The 25,901-nt window shown below is 40.4% G+C and overlaps 1 protein-coding gene across 2 annotated transcripts in view; it reads right to left on the bottom strand.

Moving 5' to 3' along the window:
• Positions 1-727: 727 nt before the first annotated feature.
• Positions 728-25,901, bottom strand: part of SLC26A5 (solute carrier family 26 member 5) — a 33,203-nt gene continuing 8,029 nt past the window's right edge. For both annotated transcript variants that reach the window (XM_064421938.1, XM_064421939.1), the window contains 18 exons: positions 22,283-22,496; positions 20,480-20,619; positions 17,257-17,367; positions 16,542-16,723; positions 15,860-16,024; positions 14,303-14,455; positions 12,962-13,044; positions 12,720-12,867; positions 10,891-11,004; positions 10,505-10,582; positions 8,987-9,082; positions 8,107-8,213; positions 6,870-6,939; positions 5,387-5,479; positions 4,385-4,495; positions 3,358-3,567; positions 3,047-3,101; positions 728-2,497 (listed from right to left, as the gene is read on the bottom strand). In XM_064421938.1, the coding sequence (XP_064278008.1) occupies positions 2,355-2,497; positions 3,047-3,101; positions 3,358-3,567; positions 4,385-4,495; positions 5,387-5,479; positions 6,870-6,939; positions 8,107-8,213; positions 8,987-9,082; positions 10,505-10,582; positions 10,891-11,004; positions 12,720-12,867; positions 12,962-13,044; positions 14,303-14,455; positions 15,860-16,024; positions 16,542-16,723; positions 17,257-17,367; positions 20,480-20,619; positions 22,283-22,437 (2,214 nt within the window). In that variant the 5' untranslated portion in view covers positions 22,438-22,496 and the 3' untranslated portion in view covers positions 728-2,354. The remainder of the gene's footprint in view (positions 2,498-3,046; positions 3,102-3,357; positions 3,568-4,384; positions 4,496-5,386; positions 5,480-6,869; positions 6,940-8,106; positions 8,214-8,986; positions 9,083-10,504; positions 10,583-10,890; positions 11,005-12,719; positions 12,868-12,961; positions 13,045-14,302; positions 14,456-15,859; positions 16,025-16,541; positions 16,724-17,256; positions 17,368-20,479; positions 20,620-22,282; positions 22,497-25,901) is intronic.

A 25,901-nucleotide genomic window follows, 5' to 3' on the forward strand; every position in this document is an offset into this window, starting at 1 on the left:
TATCCTGAATTTATTATCAGGGCTCTTGGAAAGAAAAAGGAGGGGAAAGGAACATGACTCTGATTTTTACAAGGTACCAGCCAGATTTAGGCCATCCAGTGCCATCTGCTGTGGTGGGGCTTCAGCAGCAGGGGGGAGGCACAGACAAACTGCAGCCCTGTTGCAAGGTTGAAGGACCTGGGGTTGTTTATTCTGGCACTGACAAGCCTAAGAGAGGATTTAACTTTTGGATAGTGGTCTGGTAATCAGTGCAGGGAAGAGGAAGTGGGTTCCCTTTTTAGGGGCTGGCTCAGGCTCCCAAGGGCAGGCAGTGCTTCAGCTGGTGGCAGCAAAACACAGGAAGAGATGAGCAAAAGCTGCTGAAAATTTTGTTCTGTGGGATGAGTTACCAGCACTGCTGGGAGGTTGCAGGAGCACTTGCTCTGCATGGTTTGGGATGTGGGAAAGGTTGGACAAAGGTTTTCAGTCCAGCATTTGAGCAGCTCCCTGGGAAGTGCATCTGTTCATACCACGGTGGGAGATCCAGCTGAAGTTGTGTATCCCTGTGAGGCCTGAAATGGACAGGGCTTCATGGGGGTGGCAGGAGGCAGGAACAGGAACCAGCACAGCAGGGAAGACCTGGCTGGAGGTGGAAGCCTCTCCTGGCCCCTCCCTTGGCATCAGCCACCCGTGTCTGGGGCTCTCAGCCTGTCCCTCATACCGGGTCTCACCAAGACAAAGTGGAAAATTTTGACAAGTGACATCACTTTATTTTGGAAGTTGACAGGATTTCAATGTGAACTGAAGAGACCAGAGAGTTAAAAACTGAAGCTGCAACAAGCTGAAAGTAGAAAAATATACTGTATGTAGATACAAAGGTTTGTTGAACTAGTTAACATTATAAAATGTACCAAAAGTTGTTTAAATAAGCACACACAATGTCTTCACATGCATGCACTTCATCCTTTGAACTCCAGCTAAGCAGCAATTTCTGATGCAGAAAGCTTCCCATCCTTATGGGCAGGGGAGTCTGAGGAAATTAAGTATCTTCCCCAACTTCCCTGGTCCCCAGAAACAGTTTACCTGAAGCAAGCCCTAAATGTAACAGAGCCTGAAATAAAATATTACATTCTGTGACCAGAGATGAGGAAGGTGTCTGAATTCCTTATGCACAGGACCTGTGATTTGAGGGTGCTGAGTGAAATGTCACTGATGCCCCACTTGCCCTGTGCTGTCAAAATAACCTACAGAGAAACACTTTTAGGTTCCTGCCTCTGCTGAGCTTCACAGTGACTGTTGTGAGGGGAACAGGGCATTGAAGATTTCTTTTGCGTGATTTCCATGCTTTTCACCTCACACCTGAAGTGAGACAGTACTGCAGTGGCCAGGCTGACAATAGGAAAAGAAACCCTTTTTCTTCCAAAAACCCAATCATGTACCATATTGAACTCTATTTCTCAAAGCACTTAAAAGCTGTGGCAAAAGCAGCACTACTGGGAAGAAGATGGACAACAGAAAAGTACCTTTTTTTTTTTGACCATTGAAACTTTAGACCTTGCTTAAACTTTCATTCCAGCTTAAGAGACTGCATATAGGGTATCAGTTCTTAACTTAAATAGGCTACACTCCTGTCTTAGAACAATTTTGTCTTTAAACTTTGAAGCTAAATTAAGTTTAGATTAAAATCAGCTGTGTTCTTTTCTAGACAGCCTAACCAAGTTGTGCCAGTGCAACTACGATACTGATAATGTAATAATTAAACAATGAGTTTCTGACTTCATTTAGAGCAGAAATGAAGAACTGGGTATAGCTGAGACAGGTTAGGTATTAAAAAAAAATAACTCTACCATCCAGGTTTAAAAACAGCAGCAGCTAAATGCCACCAGTGTGAATTCCTTAATCCAGCTGGCAGAGTATTATAAATTGTACCAATCTGTTGTATGCAGATGTTGACATCAGGTTTAAAAGTCATCTAAGAAAGTTATTTAAAGACACTGGTACAGTGTATTGCACTTGCAGAACAGTTACCTCCTGCAAGATCCCACTTGTAGTGAGTTAAAGTGCCCATTTTGTCTACAGGAATAGGAATGTCACCTTGTCCACCACATTCTGACTGCAGCAGAACACACTAAATTTTCTTTTCTTGCATAATTTTGTGCTTGTTTATTATTGGAAGGCTATACCCTGATCAAAGGAAAAAATTCAAGAGCATGAAGGCTTCCATTTCCTCATCTACTCTTCCTACAAAAAATAAGCACCACCCCATACCCGTAGGTACAAACAGCCTCAGGCTCTCTTCAAACTGTGCAAATTAAATATTCAGGATGAATCTCCATCAGCATAAATCTGGCTCCCATTCTGCTCGATGCCACTCTTCAAAGGTTGGCGTCAGCCTGTGCAGCAGACCCATCTTTCACTTGGCAAGCAAGGACAGCATCGTGAATACTGTGAAACAGCAACTCTCTTGTTACACTTTTATCAAAAAAATTCAGTCTTGTCAGCTCATTCATTACAGGGCCTACAAAACAAAACCCAAACATGGCATCAGCACATACACTTAAGTACAAAGATGGAAGACAATGGATCCCAGGAAGAAGATGAGAAGTTGTTCTCTTACTTGTTGTTACTAAAACATTGGAAACAGTCAAGTGCATCACATGCTACTTCTACTCCAAGCAGTCTATGCCTATGCAGACACAGACAGAGGCCTGTTCTTGGCAGAAGATGCTGCAATCCCAAATATTGGATATTGGAACATTTCAGGCTTTTTTCCTCATTGCATTACCACTATGATTTCAAGATAGTGAGTTCAGTGTGGCATTCACAACTCGCCAGCTGGAAGAAATGGGAGCAGGATCCAGTCCTCACAAAGCTCATTTCATCAGTGCTCTACTTTTCACTGAAGTTAAGGCTCTAATGCATATGGGCTTGCTTTTCCTCAAGTCCAATTTTATGTGAAGTGCTGATACTACTGAGGCACTGCTGGCAGCAGGAAATTCGGGAGCAGAGGGAAGGAGTTAAAACACAATCTCCCCCATAAAGATCACAAAAAAAAATCTCAACTCACCACTACAGCTGGCAATGTAGACACATACACCAACTTCTTTGTATTCGTTTATAATCTACAACAGAGTTAAGCTGAAGTTAAATGCAGATAATACATCACCATACACATCACAGTTCTGGAAGCCAAATACTGTGAAAGCTGCAGAGTACACATTCCCCAGTATTCAGCTAAAACTTACAAAATTAAACCAGTGATTAGGTGAGATATTGGATTGTATCTGAGCAGGCAGTTATGTCTCATGCTGACAGGCTCCTTATTAGGTATCTGAAAAGTTTTCTGTGGGTCTTTCTGGGAAAAAAATCCCTACTTACTGATTTTAGTGTTTTTGCTCCAACTGAATCCACAAAGTTCACCGGGGTGAAATCCAGAATTAAAGAGTGAATATTTGATTTGGGCTCCACAAAATGTTCATGCTCATCAGGAGACATCTCTTCTTGTACACTAGAATCTGCAAATTTTCCATTCACAGGTAAGTCATCACTTGCTATCTCATGTTTTACACTTGCTTCTACGTCGTTTGTCTGGGAGAGAAGATGAATAAAGCTTAAAGGCAATCAATGCTTTTTCAATGTAAATCCCTTTGCTCCCCTCACTCATGTTCTTTAAGCCTTTAAAAGTTGACAAGCTCCTGGTCACTACAGAAACTGGCTTGATGTGCACACACTCTTCCCTATCTTGTGTATATCAAGGTTTGTTCTCTTATGCTCAGCTTTTTAACAGTCACACACTTTACTGACACATTTTTACTCCATTTCCTTCTCTTATCCCTGACTGATTCCATCAAGACCTATATATTTAAAATAAAGAACAGCAGTTGGGCTCTCAAGTTAGGCCTCTTTTAGGTTTCCCATGGCAAAATCACACAGTCTCCCACCATGGTGGTGAATTTAGATATGCATAACAGTACAAGCATGTCCCAAATAACCCTTCTCAGTGTATCTGGGCCATGCCAGGATTAGCAGAGGGGATGGCACCTTCTTGTTACAGGGGCTAATTAGAATTAATTTTATTATATATTATTCTTACATTATTATTATTCCAAGTGTGTGGGGAGGAGCAGAGTCCCTTTGATTTCTGCCAACACCACTGGTGAGACAGCATGACAGTGTGGAGAGTTTCAGTGCTACTTTGTGCTACCTGAATGCAATCAAGGCCCAACATAATTATCCAATATAGCAGTGAGCCTCTGATCCTGACACTGCTCCTTCAGCCACCTGTCCCCACTGCACAGCACTTCCTCCCTAAGCAGCACAGCTTGTATGAAACACAAGAGAGGTAACACCTGAGAGCAGCCTGTAAGCTGATAAGGCAGAGGTAAATATTTACTGAAGAGCTCACCAGCTTCAGCACAGCTTTCTTTCTGAGTTCATTTGCTGCCTTTATCTCCCTGGCATGGCGCTTCTGGGCTTTTCTCCTTGCTTTTAATAAGGCACCAGGGTCCACTCCAGTCTGTCAGGAGAAGAAAGTATGATCAGAGAAGATTCAGCTTGTTAGGATGGCACTGGAGTATCAATTTGCACTGAATTAATCACTGCCATCAATTTAAATAAGAAGCCTGCATTTTCCAGCTTCCCTTGGTGGGGATGAGAACAGTGTAAAGAAGGAATCATCTTGGCAAGCACTGTGTTAACAAGATGAGGGAAAGATGCATCTCATTCTTTTCTTGAAATCAGAGAGTGTCGTGTTTCAACCAAATGCTGATTGGAGTGCAGAGAGCAAAGGGGAGAGAAGTGCATTTGGGCAATAATCACCAATATCTCTTGCTTTGTGAGGGCAAGTACCACCCACCTGTTTTGTACAAGACTCGCCATGGGAGCTACAGAAAAATGTTTCAGAAGTTAGTAGAGGCACAGTTGTCACCGGGTCACTGCTGTTGCCACCTGGTGACAGCACGGGTGCCACAGGCAGTGAGGCACACCCTGCCTGCAGGCCACCTGCTGCCCATGAGAGGCACTAAATGCCCACAGTATTCCACGGTCTTACACTCCAGTAAAGTTAGTTACCCAACAAGGAAACTTTTATTCCCGTTTTGTTTTCAGCTCAGCAACTAGTTTCCTGCTGAAAAAAAAGGTTTGACCAGTTTGTGCTCTGCACCCACCACTTTCCATTCAGGAGCAGTTAGTATGAGGCAACACTTTGTTTATTCCCTCCCACCATGTCGTTGCTTCCTAAGATAATTTGTAGCTGGCTGGAGGATCACCTTCTCATATTTTACAGATCACCAGGGGCCGCAGGCTGAGAAACACTGTGCTAAGGGCTACACTAAAGGAGCTGAAAGATGAGCATGTTTCAGAAGCCAGTTTGAGTTTTCAGGACACAGATATTAAAGAATTTACTCACCTTTTTCTTCAGTGCCCTTGTATATGACTCACTATTAGCAAAATAAAGAGATGTATTAGCTTGAAATATTTTGATTCCGGGATGTTCTTTAACCTAAGGAAAATATTGGATGTGAACAGTTAAACAGAATAAAAGCCCCTGTGTAATCATAAGACATGAACATGCAGCAGTGCAACAGCCAGCCCTGGATGGCTCTCAGCATGTGCCAGATAAAGAAGGCTGGCACTGTTGTGGGCAAAGGCAACCAGGAGATCAGAACCTCCCTGTCTCTCAGTGTAATACTGCACACTATCAATGCCTGGTAACATTTCTCCTTCTATATTACACCAAAATGTACAGCCATAAAAATTAAATATTTGCAGTTCTTTCATGTTGCTATTTGCAGCTGATATTACCATGAGGAAATCATGCACTCCTAGAATTGCTTCCTTTTAGCCTCCATTTCAACAGGCATAAAAGCTTATTTCCCTCTTTCTCTCTTTTTCTTTCTTGACTCCCCAGGTACCAAGAAAACCAACCTTTCAAATCTGTGGTTTTATCCAGACCTTCAGACAGGTCTTGATATTCACTTCTCTCCCCTACTTTAAATGCAGCCATCTCCAACCAGGCTGAACTGTGACATTTTGCATGCAAATGACCTGGCCAGCAGCAGAGACCCAGCCTGCCATATGCTGCCAGCCCCACCTTTACCCAGGAGGAAATGCTGACTGCATTCAGTGTAACAGAAATGGAGGCTCCTCTCCCTTGCATGCATATATAAATGAGAGCACTCATACTCCTGCTTTGCATCATATTTAAAGCAGAACTGCATGATCTTTTTCCATAGGTTTTTACAGACTGGTTCCTCAGTAAAGGACGATGTAACTTTCATAGCAGCATCTCTGAGAACATAGCAGAGAGTGCAGAAAATTGTAGCTGCTGTTTGGGAATAAATACAGCATGTTTGTATCCACTGCACTGAAAAATGTAATGCTTTCATCAACTTTTGGTTGAACAAAATGGCATTTATGAGAAACTAAGTGCATGATGAGCAATTGTGCCATTCATCCCATACATTTAATGAGCAGGGGACGGGTGGGATGCTGTTTAGAGTAGTTTGTGCAATTCTGAAGAACATACAAATTTGGATCCTGGGTTCCATGGATTCCATGCACTACAGCCACACAAATAAAGAAGATGGCCTGGTGTGCCCTTGTTTATACAGCAGCTCTGGCAGTGGTGTTCCTAAGCACTTGGACAATGGAACTAGTATAGAAATACTTTTGATCACTGCCTGGTGAAATGTACGTGCAGTACAAAGAGCTCGCATTTTGAACAAAGCAACTTTTACTACTGAACCCAAATCTATTTATTTCCTTTCAACACAGGTGAATGCTCAGCAGCCAGCACTGCATGTGCAGTGTGGTAGGACAAAGCAGAAAATTGCCACAGCTGTCTTTGCCCCACTGAATGAAACCCCTCAGTGCAGAAGAACTGTTCCTACCTCTTCGTACTCTTCCACATCACAGTAGATGTCAGTGTTAGGAATCTGACCAAGGATTCTGTATTCAGGGCTAGAGAGAAAGCAAACAAGTATTTCTGTATTATCACTTACAAAGTGGAAAAGTGAGTGTTTTACACAGACTGAAACTTATTTTAAATGGTCATTCTGCAGGGCCTGTCTGGTACAGGATTTTCTAAACACGGTTAAATGCAGTGAGCAGTTTATGGCAGAACTCAATTAAAAGAAAGTCGTTTCTGTCAGTGCAAAATCAATTGATAAGCTTAGTGTGGAAATGTTGTAATTTTCTGAAAAACATGAGTCAAAACATACAAAAGTACAGGGCAAATTCTCTGTCACCCCAGGACAAGCACCAACCAACTGGTGCAACTCTATTGACTGTCCTGCAAACATGCAAGCTCATGCTGACAGAAAACATGCTGCAATTTCAAAGAGTCACTCTGCTCCCAGGACAATGCCTAAGCAAATGAATATTCCCAACTCGCAAGAACTGTGACAGCAAAGTACATTACTGTTCTGTTTGCAAGAGTAAAACTGTATAGAGATGGCAGAAAAATACTAATTTATGCAGAGTGGAGATTTCACAATTTGCTTTCACTCCAATGCAGACAGAACCAAGACTTTTACACAGTTTCCACCTGTCCCAGACCCTGAGCCCAGAAACCTCACATGCCAGTCCTATCCACACATGCAATAAATCATTTCACTGTAGACCTGGAAAGCTTCACAACAAGAACTTTGTCACTTTGAATTGGGAGAAGTGACTTGAAAACTAGAAGAACAGCCACTGTATTTTACAAATTAGAACTTTCTTTTAAAATACCTAAGCATTCATCCCATGACAACCTGACACAACCTCAGCCTGTGGCAATTAGTGCACACAAAACGTAGTCATATACTGAAACTGGCAGAAAGAAAATTTGAAATTCTAAACTCTAAGCATTAAAAGAAATAAACAAGATTAATCACTATGTGAAATGAAAAATCTTCTGTTTATTAGTGAGAATACAAGTTCATGCCCTCTAAAAATTTTGTTCTCAGAAAAAGAAAATGTGAACCCTGGATCAGAGCCAAAGGGCATGACCTATATTAGGAAGGAAATTCCATTCAGCATGCAGCTGAAGAGGGTGGGATGGACTTCTGTTTATTTGCACCCCTTAAGCAAACAAAACCACACAGAAGATAGCAAACGTTAGTTTTGATAAAGAAGAAATCTGACCTTTGTGTTCTGTAAATAACGGTTATCATTGCAAATGTTACTGCAGTTAGCAAACCATAGTCTAGCCCCAGGAAAAGAGAAGCCACAAAAGCTGCCACCCAGATGGCCTAAAACAAAAAAAGAGTGTGAATTATTATGCATCCTCTTTCCTGTTAACAACAAAAACAACAGCAGAACCCAACCACAAAACCCATGTATCACTTCTGATCAGGAATAGGCTCTAATGTAACCCATGATGATGCCAGATGAGAATTGCCTTAACCTTTCTGAAGGGCATAAAAACTCAAGGCACTCTAACATATGACAAACTGTCACATATTAATGAATGCCTTAAGTTCTGTTCTCCAAGGAATCTTGTTCTACCATCACCAGACTCCAAATACCTTAAGATATTAAAAAAAATAAATATTCAAGGCTTGCAAGTAGCTCTAACTCAGTTCCATCAGCCAGTTCATGCAGGAGAGAAATGCCACCAACATGTTCCCTCCAATACACTCTTAGCTCTGGCCCACTCCAGCCAGGTATTTGGTTTCTCTTAAAAGACGGCAAATACCTTCAAGTGATTTTCTTTGTTACTCTGTTTTCAAATTCTTCTCGGACATTCCCACAATCTTTAGGGCAGTTTCTATAGCAAAACTGCCAGAGCTTTTGTTTTTACTGCAACCAAACTACTGCTGACCTGAGTTATAAGATTGTTGAGCAACAACAAAAATATTCTTGTCTCTGACAGATCACTCTCCCAGGGTACTTACAGCTGCCTGACTTATGTTCACCTGCAATAACATTAATTTGTAATTCCTTGGTAAATTTCTATGCCATTTTGGGGATAGTAACAAATTTAGTATAGTAAAATATATGCACTGGGCTGTGCAATACTCACCAGCTCGATCTTACTGGTTCTCCAGAAGTGCATGACATCTCCAAACTGTTTAAGCATTCCTTTCAGGTTCACCATGACAATTGCAGCTAGCACTGTCTAAGAACATTACAGAAATGCAATTTTCAGAAGCAAAATAAATCCAGTGCCAAATAAGAACTACAAAGGATCACAAATAACTACTTCTGTGCTTTATAACTGATATAAGTTCACTGAACTTACTGATGTTCTATTCAAAACCCCAAACTTTTCAGGTAGTTCAGTGAACATGTACTTTTACTGCAGCTGCAGGATTGGCAAACCAGTTCAGTTCAGTTTGATTTACTCTTTCCTAGCAAGAGGAATTACATGCTCCTACACTTCATGCTGCTACACGTACAGTGCCTGAAGCAGTAGACTATAATCTCAAATTCATGTTTCTCTACAACATACTGAAACAATTCCTGCAACAGTCATATGGTTGTAACCCAAGATCCAACTCCTATAGCAATAAACAGGAATTGTGTATCATCCTTTGCACATCACCAGAAACAGATTTTTTAAAAAGTCAGAAATACACTTTTTCATATATTTTATACAAATAAGTATAAACTGCAGCAAATCCCACTCATTATGCTGAGCCATTATCCAGCCCCAGCCTTTCTACTAGCCAGTGACTTTCTTTTAACTTTTTAACTTCAACCCAGAATTCTTATGCTGCAATCAAATGTGGCTAGCAGGACCAGGGCAGTGGCTGTCCCCCTGTACTCAGCACTGGTGAGGACACACCTCAAATCCTGAGTTCAGTTTTGGGCCCCTCAGTGCAAGAAGGACATTGAGGGGCTGGAGACAGTCCAGGAAGGGCCACAGAGCTGGGGAAGAGTCTGGAGCACAAGTCTGATGGGGAGCAGCTGAGGGTGTTTAGCCTGGAGAAAAGGAGGCTCAAGGAGACCTTATCATTCTCTGTGCCTGAGGGGAGGTTGTGGCCAGGTGAGGACTGGACTCTTCTTGCAAAATAAAATGTGACAGAATGACAGGAAATCGCCCCAAGCTGTGCCAGTGGAGGTTTAGATTGGATAGGAGGAAAAGTTTCTTCATGGAAGTGTTTGTCAAGAATGGGAACAGGCTACCCAGGAAGTGGTTGAGTCACCATCCCTGGAGATATTTAAAGCAAGTAGATGTGGCACTTAGAGGCATGATTCAGTGGTGGGCTTGGCAGTGCTGAGTTAACAGCTGAACTCAATGATCTTAAAGGTCTTTTCCAACCTAAACACTTCTAAAGGGGAATTGCTTGAAGGTATTCTTATGTCTAAAGACAGAGTCCAGGATATCCAATACTAAAAACAACAACAAAAATAATGCTGAATTGTTCAAAACATTATTTATTTCTAGGCTAATTTACAGCAAAAATGCATACAAAATTTAAAGGCTTCTGGATCAAAGCCTAAACTGTTGTTTACCTCCCACAATCTCAAGTTTTAGCAATATTCATGGGCCTCTGTTCACAGTCAATGCAATGTCTAATATGAAAAACTCCCTTACCTGTGGAAGTGGCTCAAAAAGGTATCCAATAGCCACAATTACCAACAGAACCATCATTGCAGAAAGTGTACCTGCAATCTGAACAAAAAAAAGTGCCAGAGATTATTCAGAAGTGTTCCCAAGGGGAAATATTACTGATTAGCTAACCCCTTGTGCTTTCAGCAAGGCTGGTTGTACAAATGGCTTTTGATTCCTTCCATTCAGTTCACCCATTTTGCCATGCCACTTTCTATCCTGACACAGTCTGGATTTGAAACATGGGAAACTCCAGTTAATTCTTCTGGCTCAGGCAGAGAAAGATAGCCATCTAGATAAGCTTCAGACTTTAGTTTTGGAGCTCCAAAGAGTAAATTTAGTTTGGCTCAGGATTTGGGAATTCTACTTACCTGAGTTTTTCCACCCGTGCTTTCCTGGACAAGACTCCGAGACATCGAGCATGTGATTGAAATGGTTTGGAAAAATGACCCCACAGAGTTACATATTCCCAAGGCAATAAGTTCCTGTGTTACACAATAGAGCAAAGAAAGCTAAATATACACTTATACTTAGCAGTGGTACCAAGCTGGAACTATCCACAGACATTAAAAACCACATCTTATTTACAGTGCTTTCTAGCAACCTCATTTTAGAGAATAAGCAACCTAATTGTAGCTTATACTTGCAGTTCTCACAAGCACAAGCTGATGCATGTAAAGTCATCTGTTAAATAAAGTCTCATATGAAATGCTGGAGACATTTCTTATTGCTAAATGTTACGGGAATTAATCAGACTGAAAATGAAAAAGAATGACAGCACTGCTTGTTTTAAGGATTTCTTCATATTGGGGATAATTTGAATTGTAACCCTGAATAGACATGAAAAATGTTTTCTCATGCAAACACCTTTCTTTGTTTCTCCCCCTATGTGTTTAAAACTAAAAGCAGCCCTGCCTGTGTTTCCATGAGTGGTAATCCATTGCTGTACATGAAAAAAACAATGATTGTCTGCTGCTTCCTCAGGGAGATCCCACATGAGAACTGCTCCCATGAGTGAGGTCAGGAGCTTCATCTACCTCAGTACTGCATTTCTGATGCCTAAGCAATGATTTGCTTGTAATGTAGCCTCCCCCGACTACTCTGCATCCTGTTATTTGCAACAGTGTGATTTGAGTAATACATTTCCAATAGTTCTCAATGAGTATTTCTCTTTGCATTTGTACAATCCTTTTGGATTCATTTAAACCCTTGGCATGCACTGCTACTGTGACAAGGAGTGCTACACTTTAACACCCAGGAGAAGTAGCATCTGGCACCACCTGAGGAAAAGTTTTAGATACTTAACTCGGGTCAGTGATTATTATGTTTAGGGTAAATAGAGCCAATTACACTCATGCAGCTACAGATTTGTCCTCTTCTCTCTTTGGGTAACAAAGCACATGAAGGATAAGACTCACCTGACCAGATGTAAAACCCTGTAGGTAAACTTCACTTACTCTCAGAGGAAGGCAATAATTTTGAAAAGGGGGGAACAGCTGATATGTGCTGTGTCAGATGTGTGCTCTAGGAGATGTGTCACAGCACAGGAACTCTGCCTCCCTTGACACCACAATGCTATTGACCAATAATCCAATTGAAGTACTGATTCTAAACTGCACAGGAAGGCCAGAGTAGGTGAGGAGGACATATCATTTTAATTTAGGGAGTTCTAAACACAGTCCTTATCACTCAAATCATGCTCAGAATGTAAGTACAGATAGGGCCAATTGCTGCTCCAGAAAACGACAAGTTGCCCATTTGCAATGGGTGCAAATAAAAAGAAAATATAAAACATAATTGGAACTTTTAAACTCTAGACAAGAGTTATTTGGCACATAAGGTACTGTATTTATCACATGGGACCTCTATGCTTTGCTCTATTACAGGAAACAGAGAAAATGTAGCTGCTCATCAGGACAGTATGGCCAAGTAATGACTGTCCAAAAAATTAATAGTCAAGCGTATGTCCAAGTACAGCAGAAGCAGGTTTCCCAAAATGAAGCTGAAAGTGAAACTGGTTATTTAAACACAGCCAGAAGAAGAACTTACACTAATTCCTGGCCTTTAAATGTGCTGTCAAAAATCTGGCCTGATTCCACTACTGAAGAAGCCCTCATTTTTGCCAATATCACACTCTACTTTAACGATGTAACAAAGGTGCTACTGAGAATTTTCAACAAAGCAACTTGGCTACTTTTACCTGATTCCCATCGATGGTGTAACCATGTTTAATGGCAAAGATCTTGGCCATTGATACAGCCATTGAAAATCCAACTACTGCTATTGCTACTGCATCCACAAATACTGCTGGAATTAGCTCAATCTCAGGAACTGCTGGGGCACGTAACCTTGGAGATGAAATTAATATTTATGAATTAATATGATAAGAACTATATGCAATACAGAAAAGGCACAGTCTTAACAAGAACGTATCATCCCTACCCTTGAGGAATATTCCCAACAACATCCACTTGGTATGACTCATTCAGATTCATTCCAGCTGAAACTCCTGTGCCAATAATGACCTAAAAATCCACAAACACATTTGTAAACATTATCTAAAAAGAGATAAAGCCACTTGAAGAGATATAAAGGTTAGCTGACTACGATTAATAAACAGAAGGGGTTACATTTTTTATCAGTCAGTTTTCTGTGGGTTAGGGGCTAAAAAAAGCAGACAAAAAAGAGAAAGCATCATGATTTTCCCTTCAGCATGTCCAACTCACCCTGATTTTATATTTCTTTTAGTAAAAAGTTAAATAAAACACACTATGGTATGATATGAATCATTCAAATTCCCTGTGCCTAAGCCAAGCTCAGGCAAATGAGCGTACTGGAAAAATGAAATGCAAGGACACTCCTGCCTGTGTGCACTGGCTTATCTGCATGTCCATAGCCTGTTACCTGTAAAGAGAACTGATGCAACAGCAAAGAAAGGAACATTCTTTTGCTATTGCCTATCAAAAAATACCCTATTACACCATCTCCCCCATCTCTCACCAGCATCCCTTTTTTTGTTCCTTCTACCTAGATTGTGCCCATACCTTCAATTATTTCCTTTCTTGACTCGATTACGTGCAGGTTTTTTGAGACCTGTAGTAATCCGAGAACTCATTTTTAAATCAAATCGCTTTTAAAGGCAAAAGGTTGTCTGAGCTGTAGGCTTTGTGTGTATTATAATAGCTTTTTACACAGGTATTTTAGAATAGTTGTTTGAAACAGAATCAGTGCTGCAGCCAGTTATCAATCTCAGAAACAGAGAAAGGAAAAAGTATTAAGTCCTGATGGTTCCTGCTCTTCTTTCTGCTACTGCATTTCAAAAAGCAAGCAAGCCCTGCAGAACCTCTGCAGGCATCTGTAAGCACCTTCCTTCAGGAAAGGGTTCTGAGGTCTTTCCCACACTCCATGTGGGAAATGCCACTCTTGGATTCCAAGTGTGAAATGCCACCTAAGACATTCTGCATCGTGTTGCAGGGAATCAGTCAGGTGCCCAAACTCCTGGATAGAAAGGGTTTTACAACACATATATATTTACCCATTGCTATAGGGGACTGGGGGTGTTAATTTGTTTTTCAATTCTTCTTTGTGACTTTATGCTCTCCACATGGACATTCCAGTTCTTAATTTTAAGAGAATCCAAACCTTCAATTGGATCAAGGCTCAAATGAATTATGTTCAATGGAAGTTACTCTCAAGCTCAGTAAGACAAGACAGAACATGAGACAGTTTCTACAGCTTTAGAATAGCTATATAACTTAGCATAGAATTTCCCAACTGGCTTACCACAATGATCTCCATAGGAATAGGAACTGGGAGCTTCTTCTTAAAGCGGAAATTGATCTCCTTGCCAATCAGCAGTAGAACAATGCACGTTAATCCAACAATCATTGTAGCAATATTGGTGGTTGTTATTTTTGAAAGCACGGCAATTATGCTCTGTAACATACCAGAAGCATCGTAATTATTCTTAGAGAAAATAGAATATTCATGGAGATTTGCCACAGAAGAGCAAATTATACATTGGTTTTCAGCTGTGGTTTCATTCTAAATTTATAACCACAGTGAACGAGGACCTCAGCAAAATACCCATTGTTCCTACAAAACACAGAAGACTAGAGTAGGTCAGTGAGAGAAATCCACTGGAATAATTTACAATATCAGTGTTCCTTAAAGGGGGCAAAAATTTGAAGAAAAAACTTTATTGGGGTAGAAAGCCTAAACTAAACCATGTCTCTTATCCTCAACATTTTCACACATACTCTTCAGTGGCAGCTACCTGAAAGTAATAAATGCAAACTCCTTCTAATACCTTCAAATATTCTTTGGCAAGTCACATTTACTTAGAGCTGCATAAACTATTCTAAAACAATAAAGCTGCTGATAGAACCATTGAGGTTGCCATAACAATGTGGTTAAATAACAGTGATCCTGCATTGCTGCTGAAGCGGCCATTATTCCAAATACATTTTAATTGAAAACGCTTACTAAAAGGGTGTTAGGAAAAAAACCTGCTGGAATACATAAGTTGCTAGGGGGTAAATAATTGCCCATACTGATTATTCCTCCTTCTTCCACTGCATTAAAATAAATAAATAACCTCTGGAGAGGTCTTTGAAAGAAGACTAACATACTTTTCCTTATGCAGATTGAAAATTGCTACAACTGTCAGGATGTCATACATTCAAGATGTCCTGGTAGGATGCATCTTGAATTTATAACTTCCCTTCTATTTGTTTGGCAATTAGTATGACTGGTTCCCAGTTTAGTGAACTGAACAGCAAATTTTGGAATTAATCATTAAGGCAGACTTGTTTGCAAAAGCTTTGTTGTATCTGCACAAACACACAAAAAGATTCCCACAAAGTATTTTCTATAACCTACATGTAGATGAAATCCTGAAGCTTCATTATTGCTGAGCCATCAATCTGCTCAAAAGCTTAGGTTTTCACAGACATCTTTTCTTCCACTTAAGAGTGGAAAGATTCTGAGAGTAACATTTCCTAGCTTTGCAGATTTACAGTGAAGCATTTCAGGACCACATTTCCCTCTGAGGCACAAGAGATTTGCTTCAATGAACAACATTCCTTCATATTATGAAATTACATTCAGCAGAATCCCAAAATCTGCTCATCTCAGACTGTGTGAGCCTATCAAGTCACACTTGGGCTGCACTTTCTGATATTCATATCTTACTATGGCATTTAATGACCTCATACCCAGTGCTCAATACTGAAGATTATTCTACTTAGTGCCAAAAAATACGTAAAAACAGGAAAAAAAACTTAGGAACTAGATCCAGACAGCACAGAATTTGCATGCTTGGTGAGTGCAGTTACTCACATATACAACTGAGAGGGGTCCACTGTAGCGGCTAGTCTTGATACCAAGGAGATACTTCAGCTGGGAGGTGAAGACGTGAACTGCAGCTGCAGTGGTGAAGCCGCGCACCAGAGGCTCCGTCAGATAGATGGACAGAAACCCAAATCGAAGGAAACCTAAACACAACTAAGGAAAAACACAAGTGTCAACCACGGGACTCCCACTATAGCCTGGATATAGCACACAGCCACACACCCTTCTACTTTCCTCAATGCCCAAGCCAGATCAGGCGAACCTGAACTTGGCTTTTCTAAAGCCACAGCTCAGTAAGCTGCCATCAGTGCACCCAATCTTCCATGCCACTGGCAGGTGCAGTGTGAGATATGGGAATGTATGTATGCATTGTTTGTATGCATTCATGGACAGATTAGAGAACATCAGTTGAGTTTTTCTGATGGAATAGGAAAAAATGAAAAGGGGGAAAATCCTGGCTTTTTCCAGTCCAGCTAAGAAGTCAGATAAAGCCCTGCCTTCAATGCATCCAGCCCCAGTTCTGTGCTGAGGCTGCCATCAAGCAGCCTGTGTCCCACACAGAGCAGTGCAGAAGCACAAGTCTGGTCACAGAGGATCCACCATGACTCAGCACCCCCTGCAAGTCCAGCAGCAGCAGCAGCTGCCCTGACAGCAAACTGTGAGCACATACCTGGATAAGTCCTGAAAGAAAGGCGACAGCCGCAGCTACCTGCACCCTCTTGGTGTCCCTAGCACTGTAATATTCAAGGGCAGCTGTAATATTAGTAGAATTAGAGTCCGGACAAATAATTTCATCAGGCACTTCTCTCACAGCAACACTACCAACCATCATACTAACCACAGCAAAGGTACCTGAAATAAGAGGGAGAGGAAAATAATTGCTTAAAATCTTGGCAAGTTTTTTTTAGGAGTGGTTCTTATTGAGATATGTAGAATTAAACTATAATTATATAAACTTAATAAAGTATTTTTTAGTCCCCAAATCTGGTCCAGCACTCAGCACCATTAAAGCCAGTTAGATGGTGAACATACACCTCTGCAGTAGGTAAACACCATAATTTTTTTTCTGTCTCAATTTCTATTTTGCACTTTAAAGATTTATCCGAGCCACAACAATGAAATCATAGTTCAGGAGTTTGCAGCACACATTTCTAGATCTAATCTGTATAAGATGCTCTTCTACTGCTTCCTATGTAAAATGGATAAGCTAACAATAAAAAGTACTGCTTATGCTCTACACATTTGCATTTCTCCTATGCACTAAAATTTTCATTTATGGAAAACAACCACACTTTCTACTTCTTCAATTTTATTTTTTACAGCTTTATTAAAAACACACACACACAGACAGACAGACAGACTTTCAGTTATCCATACAGATATACCTATTGATATGTGCTTGGAGGTTCCAAAAAAAGTATACAGAAAAACAGGATAAAATGAAGAATACAGGCCAAATACTGGGGGTACAGCTGCCAGCAAAGCATAGGCTAAACCTAGAAAACAGACAAAAATATGTATGTTAAGTAAACAACAAAAATAAAACATCTGAAGCAAAGGGATTTAAGTCTACTAAAACTGAACACACCTAATGGGAAATCTAGAGACTTGTCCCAGGTTTAAAAAACAGGAGATCTTTCAGTGAACAGTCTTTAAAATGTATACTACTCTAGGGCAGTGCCTAGAAACAAGATGGGTTGAGTCAGGAAACCAAAGTCTCTAATCACAGGCACTGCAGGTGTGTGTGTTTGTGTGTACACTTGTGCACCTGTTTTGCCTTTATGGGTGGAAGCACTCCTTAATGGCCAACAAATGATTTTTGTTGCTTTTGTTTTCATCTGTAGAAGAATCCAGTCAGAAACACCCAAATCCTCATAACAAGTGGGACACATTTGACTTCCTTTTCTCATCAGACATGGTGTTCATGGCAACCCCTGACTAAACACCTTCCTCCTCCCTCACCCCAGAATGACTGGGATAACATAACAGTTGATGTTTCCACAAAACATGCTTCAAAATGTAAAATAAGCAGAGAACTTCTGACAATCTGTAAAGTCACAGAGCTTATACAGTCTGGTATTCTTCCAAAAAACAAAGTCCTTTTTGTCATTAAGCCCTGTCCATCCCATGCAGTGGAATGCAATCCACATTATTCCTATCTGTAGTGGGGGCTGGCAAACACAGCTGTGGAGCTGTTGGAGGAACAGCTCTAAGAGACACCAGGGAAGAACATCTCCCACCCTCTGTGTGACTCAGGGTGTGCTTATCATGGGATCAGGCTCATAAGCAAATGGTGCACATCATGTGATATGGCACATAACTGTCCCAAGCAGTTCCAGCCAAAACAATAGCTCTACACAGCTTGTGTTATTGAGAATTGACACCAGAACAGAACAAATGGGCCTCAAGGAGAAAACATTGCACCCTGGCTTGGCTTGGTTCTGCACTCTCACAAGTGCAGGCTGGTAACACCTGTGTGTTCTTGCCACACTTGGGCACATTGGTCCAAGAGAGCAGTAACAATCTCAATGGACCAGTGCAAATTCCAAACAGAAGCAATAGTTCACCCACCATGGAGAGCCAGTGATACTCAAAGACTCCTCTAGCTAATAATTTAAATTGGGAGACAAAGCATCACATTACAAAAAAAAGAGCTAAACCAAAGGGATCTTCTGTGCCAGCCAAGTGCTGTTGTGCAGTGTAGCAAGTCACAGGGCCTTGTTCTAGCCCTAAGCAATACATGAGTCCTTACCAAAAATTCACATTCTCACCAAAACTGGACTGATGGTATCATTGATTCTCTTGCTCAAATGAGCATTTCATTAAGTACTTGTGAAACTCCTCCCACCTATCTTCTCTCACCTAAGGGCTACCTCTCCTGACATCAGCCAACACCCTGTACTGTAACAGCCTGGCTTTTAATATGATGATGAACTTAACAGTACAAGTAACCTGAACTGGAAATCAGTGCTCAAAACTGGGAGGGTGGGTGTGTGAAGTTCCTGACCTGAATACCCTTTTATTCCCTTTCATTTGTACTGGCATTTTTAGAGACTGTCAGTGCCAAGGAAATAAAGAGATATTGACCTGATAGGAGGCCATGGCTTAATCACCGTGGTCATTGTAGTTCTGCCTGGAATGATTCCCAGGCTTCTTTGAACCCAGGCTTGCTATAATTACATCTATTCCAGAAAATTGAAAGTTCAACTTTTGTGTTTTTAGAAAGGGAAAGATTAGGAGCAGTTTAAGGGCATGTCTACAGGCGCCAAATGAATAATGTTTACTTTTAAAAAGAGTCACAGAATTAAGTATAAAGTTCACTGCTGACCACTGACATTTTAGCGTTCTTTCAGGTCATGACATAAATTATGTTTCAGTATACAAGTGACAATGTTTGTGTCTAGTATATGACACATATGCCTGAGAGTTAACCACACTAATTATCAGTTTAAGATAAATTTATGCTTCCATGTCTGGAAGAAAAAATAACCTTAATCATAAAACTTAAACAAAACCAGGAAGATACAGAAATAAAGAAATTATCTGCACAGCCTAAGTTAGGGTATTAAATTATTTTAACAGTTTACCACCTATTAAAATCTTGGATTTACAGATTATTTTTTCAGACCTGCCTCAGCCTAAAGTGGAACAAGTGAGGTGCAAATATGAAATAAGTCAACACAGAAGTAAACTTATATATGCTTAATTACATCACCCTCTGGACAAGGCTCTGCACAAATCAAAGAATTTCCTTGACTCCAAGACCTCCTGAAAAAATCTACTGAGACTGTGGCAGCTATTGTGAAGCTGCCATTCCCAGAGCAGTGGGCACCCCATAATGATATTGCTGTGGAAGTGCTGCTGCTTTCTAACCTCCTAACACTTCTGAAACTGCTAACAGTAAGTGCTGGGCTAAACAAAAGATTCTACTGGTCCATTCACCAAGAGCTGAACAGAACAGTGAACACTGGCTTTGTATGTCCTCAAGAGCCTGCTCCTGCTGCAGGACAGGGCTCCACTTAGGCTGAGACTTCCAAGTAATTTAACAGAAATTTTCACAGATTTTCAGCCTTGTCACAGACGATGCTTTTAATTACACTGTGTAAATCACTGCCTGCTACTACGGTTCCAGTGTAAACTGTGATTTCTAGCCTTAGGGGTCAGTCTGAATTCTTGCATGTTCTTCTCTGGTTAAATTAATTTGGTTACTTTGCCCCAGTTGCTCCCTGAAAAATAATGTCTAAATGTCTGCTACCCTCTGCAGGAAATTTGCCATGACTTTCAGGACAATGAGATCAGTAAATAATACGGTGCACTCAGCAAAAGTTTGGACATGCACTTAAAGTGTGAAAAGTTGGTGTGGCATTGAGAGCTGTGGATACTGATGAGAGAAGGAGCTTCCTTCAGAGTTTGGTGCATATCACTGACTTGCAGTTTTAAGGGAATCATCATTCTGGGCTGGTCTGCAGAATCCATGCTGATCTCCACAGAGAGCCCTGAGATACACATTCTGTTCTCAGGAGCACCTGTTTCAGATGTCAAGAACTGCCATAAAAGCACACACAGAAAAAGTAAAGAAGGGATAATTACATCCAGAGGTACACTCACCTTGAGGAAGCTGCATGACCCCAGTGCTAATACCTGAGATAATGTCTCCCAATAAGTATTCCTTCACTGGGTAACGAGGCAGCCATTTTAAAATTGGTAAGAAACTGTAGAGATGCGACTTGGCTTTCTTAGAAGAACAACTGGAATTACAAAGCAGAAAGTTAGACACTAGCAGGGGACAAACAGGTTGCAAAAATTGTCCTTCATCCCTATACAGGAAAACAGCTCCTTTACAGGCAGGCTCAGACTCCTGATGACAGCAATTTCTGGACATGCTTAAGCACAAACAACTACACCTCCAGTTAGCCCTTAATCACATGTTAGTGCTGTTGACAAACCTTACGGAGCTAGAGAAGAGAACAAAAATCTTGTGGCTGGAGGTCAGTGGGAAGTAAAACTGTTCCAGTCTATGCACAACTGGGTGGTCACACAACACTTTTGGTGAGGTCATTCCTAGTAACAATCCCCTGAGAGTAACTTGCTTCCTCATAGTGGTTTTCACTCATCAGAATATTTTGCAGTGTTTTTCCCATTTACTATTTGTGTGCTTTGTACTTTTTTGATCATACTATTTTATATTCTTATGTGTTAAACATGGCCAATCTATTAATTTAACCAGTACTTATTACTATCCCTACCAGTACTGATAGGCCCATTTTCAGGCTATTTGAGAACATAACCCTTCCTCACCAGGAAAGGAAAAGCACTGAAGCCAGCAGCACTGACCCTTGGGACTCTTAGCAGAGCTATTAACCTTTTGAAACCCTGACTCATGACAAATGAATAGAGCCAGGAAACACATATCTCTATCCAGTACTGCCTTGCACCATACCTTCATTGTACTGTGGTAAGGTTAACCTTGGCTAAAAATGTAACACAGAGATTGTAGAAATGCTTTTCTGTGTAGAAGAATTGCAAGAGAATTGCACAGATTTGCTAGCATTTCTGAATTGCACAGTGAATAAGCTTGTTGCTAAAAGTGAGAGAGTCATCCACACTTCTCCATGGTTAGGTGGACTGTATCACAAAAAGAAGGATTTTGATCCACTTTCTTTTAATTCAGGACAGACAAGTTTTCTGGGGTAGAATTAAGTGCCTTTACCACTGAAATCATTCCATAAACCAAAGCTAATCTCCAAATGTCAAATCATATGAACAGGAATATTTTATAGAAAAGCAATTCTGTTGTCCTGCAGAACAAGGTTTGGGAAAGAAATGGAAAAACTCTGCAAATGAAGCATGGAAAAATATAAAGCTAATGAGAACTTAAATCCTCTGGTACCATGGAGCAAGAGAAGCTCAGTTAAAGACAGTTCACATCTAACCAGACGATACTTAGATTCCAAGGCAGTTAAAAGCTAGAGAATGCCTTTTTTAAGTTCTTATTAGACCAATATTTAGATTTCTACAGCTATCACACATCTCCATTCGTCTATGAAAGGATCATGTGAAGCACAAATTTGGCCATAAGTATTTCCACATAAGAAGGACAGATATTTTTCTGTGTCTTATGAATTCGTGTCACATGATGTGACCAATACTTCACATTCCTATGCTGTGTATTTTCCTTTTGCACTTTGAGGAAGGCAATTCAACTAATTTATCCAACATTTTCTAATATAATTCTACATTAACATTAAAAGCACATACACAGCTTCTTCCCAGTCTTGCTGAATGGTCAAAGTAGAATTAGTGGTTTTATCTTCTAGGTTTCTTTGAAGAGATGACCAGCTAAGTGCATAAATCAATTGAGAATGATAATATTTCTAACCAATAAAACAAAGATAAGACAAAAAACCCTACCGACAAGAATGTGCAATCTTCTGCCCTAAAGTTGGAGGGGTTCTCTGTCGCCTGTGCAGCTGTCCTTGCAGGAGCTCCTGGTTGTATATTGGTCTCTGCACACAATACCTCTGGGTTTGCTCAGGACACACTTCTTGTTCTTGAGCATGTTCCATACTTGATCTCCCAGAGCAGCAGTGAAGGAGGAACAGTTCCACAGTCTCCACCAAAAAACCTGGTTGCAGACAAAATAAGTTTGGTTTCGTTTTTAACTTCAGATTTGGCATTTCCTTTCAAATAATGTATTTTAACAAGCTAGAAGAAAGAACTGTGATTGCAGTCTAATTAAATAGTCTGTAACAGCAGTAAGAAAATAAATCACACTCAGTCTTCAGTATATGCAAACTATTAATTTATGCTTCTCTTGTATAATGAAAGCTTTTGCATTAATTTCTTTTTAAACAAGAGCTGAAACTAACTTGGAAAGTTGTATTCATGTTTATCTGGATTTTCCCTCAGTTTTTAAGGAATATATCACTGTAGGAGGGAGATTCCTTTATCGCTGAGTTACCTCCTGCTTACTCACAAACTGGCACGTCCATTTTCAGAAGTCAGAACTCTGACTTTAACACTGAGAAAACCACTTCTTTCTTTTAGAATGTCAGTTGCTTCCTGCATCCATCCACCTGCCTTCCTCTCTATTTCACAAGCTTCTTTTTCCAAACAGCATCTCAAGGATACACAATTCACTACTTTTAAATAGTTATTACTTCAATGGATGTGCCACTTACTGCTACTCTCAATCTGCACTGACTAAAACAAGAATCGGGAGATGTGCCCAGTTTTAAAACTAGCCAGAAGGTTTGTAAAGATCTGTTTGTCTGATTCAGTGCCACAAACATCTTAACATGTTTAAAAGACACTCTGCTAATTCCACTGCCCCATGTTTGCTGCTTTCAGAAATACTGGGCAAGAAACACACTCCCAGTTCTGAGCAAAGTGACAGGACTGCTACGCTGTTAGGCAGAGATGCTGGCTAGTGCCACCCTCGATGACAGAAGGTGAGTGCAGTGGGAAACAGAGCCATCATGGTGAGCAAGGCCTTGGGCTCAGGTCCAGCAAGTCACTCAAGCATGTGTTTGCCTTCAACCAAGGGTGCTAACCCAGGGGTGGTCTGTTTTTAGCTGCACATCAATACTTTTCTGGGAAAGGGTTACCATGCAGAAATTAAACAAATTGCTACCTAAGCACTCAGACAAACCTAGCCATGATTGGTCCAACAGTCCAATCCAGCAAATACAGTCAGAGCATCAGGAAAATATCAATATTGCTATCTATGTCTTCATTCTGATGAAAGTGCTGGAATTTTCCACCCAGGTCTTGGTAATGTCTATGTCCTAGAACTGACACAGCCTAGCATCTCTTCAGTTCTCAGTATTTCATAAGCAATACTTTCCCTACGTTGTCAGCTACAAAAGAATATTTTTACTAAAACTGTAATTCTTCATTTACTGTACACTCTAGAATGACTCCAGCTTTATTGTGTGAAATAAAGGTGATCCTGCTTGAGCAGGGAGGTTGTAATCTATGATCCTCAGAAGTCCTGCCAAGCCTCAGCCATTCTGGGATTCCATACTGATCCCTTATGTCATTATTCACATAAAATCTATCTTCTCCAGTAATTAATTGATGTGTTCTGGCAACATTGGCTTTATCTACAAATTAAGAAGCTATTTTAATCAGTCCTAAACAGAAAATCCACTCAAATCAGAAAAACTGCAACTGTATTCAAAAGACACAGACCAAATCAGTTCAATGACTTGGTTTTGGCCAAACTTCTCCAACAAAATGAGAATGCAATATCAAAACACTTTTTAGCCAAGGTTTTAAAAACACACACTCTGCCTTCTTTCTGCTACAAAGGACAGCAACACAAGACAGTGCCCTGCTAACCCCAAATAATTCAGGTCCTGAATTTCCACCCTTGAGTTTGTTCAGCTTCAAGTAGATTGGCTAATATATGGAAGAACCACATGAGCTTGTAATATAAATCTAGACCTGGAGAGGTCTGGAGGTCTCCAGTTCTGTACACATGCTCCAACTCTGCCAGGTACTATGAGCATATACAGAACAACAAAAGTTCCATCTTGCCTCTGTTTTTCATGGTAAAATAAATTACACAAATGCTGTATTTGACTAACTGAACAAGGCCCAACTCTAGATCAGTTATCCAGATCATGGCAAGAATTAGTATGGAATTCTACCAGAGGTCACAACCCAAGTTTCACCATCACTCAGTCTGAAAGTTTTTAAACTGTAGATTTAATGTTTCTGATTCTGCTAGAATAAGGAAGTTACACTGCACTGAATCATGAGAACCAGCTAACACAAAAGTAACTAGAGGTAGGACATGAGAGGATCTTTACCCTCACAGTGGACACAAGAATATGGAAAACAAATCACATGTCATTAAAAGAGATCCTATATCTACCTAAAACTACTGCTGGATATATCACACTCTATTTTTCCATGTCATTTCACCAACTTCATCTTAACAGCCCTGCATAAGCATGTTCCTTGACGGCAACCTAAAATACTATGCTGTAGATAGTACAGTAACAATTACATTCTTTAATATCATCCCTCTTTTTTTGCAAAAGTACACAGAGAGCAAGATTGAGATGCTTGTCATTATGAGAGATGATACACATTGTCCACTGAGTAGCAAAATAGTATTCATGATTGGTTCCACCGTCTCTCCAAGTGTTTGCTGTATGACAAACTGGCACAGTTATCCAAGGCTCAGAAACTAAGTTTTGCCCTTCACTCTTGAAGAAAAGCAAAAGCATGCCATCCTCATGAAAAGAAACCTTACTGCTATGACTTCTGAAAACTCACAGACCTTTATCCAGAGGAAGAGAAAGGCAATGGTGGATAGTGGAATACTGCTCCCCAACAACCTTTGAACTTCATGGCAAGAATAAAGTTAAAAAGCTATAAGAAACACTGTCATTAATCTTATCAGCCAGATAAGAGCTGAGTTGAAGTTGTTAAAACCTGTATGCAAAAGACTTAAGAGTTGGCAGTTCTTTATCTGACTGATAAAGGCCTGTCTTATATCTTTCCTCCTATTATCAAACTGAAGGTGTTAAAGAAAAAAAAAAGTGAAGCAAACATGAATTTATAACACAATCAGTAATAAATTAGCACTTTCTCTTCCCAATCTTAGCTGATAAAGGAGGTCTGTCAAGTCATCTGCACTGATTCTTGTGGAGGACAATTTTTGATCCAAATCACATGAATCAGAGTGCAACCATAAAATTTATAGGAACAGAGATTTGACTGCTGTTCCTTAGATTGAAAATACAACTATGGGGAGAAAAAAAGCAAGAAGCTGGAGACATTAAGAAGGGTGTACTGTGTGACTCTTGCAGTTTTAATAGGCACCTTTTCTCCTAAAATGTGTATCTAACCTGGATGTGTCTGAACTACCCAAGGAAATGGGGGAGTCAGCACAAAATCCATTGTCCTGCCTGTTTTAAAAGAACAAAAGCAGTTTCTTTTGGAAGCTAAGCACAAATTGCTTTAAGTAGCAGAAAAGCACAGGTAGACAGTACTAGTACTGTGTTACAGTATGTCC

This window comes from Passer domesticus, chromosome 5 (genome assembly GCF_036417665.1).
Source record: "Passer domesticus isolate bPasDom1 chromosome 5, bPasDom1.hap1, whole genome shotgun sequence".
NCBI lineage: Eukaryota > Metazoa > Chordata > Aves > Passeriformes > Passeridae > Passer > Passer domesticus.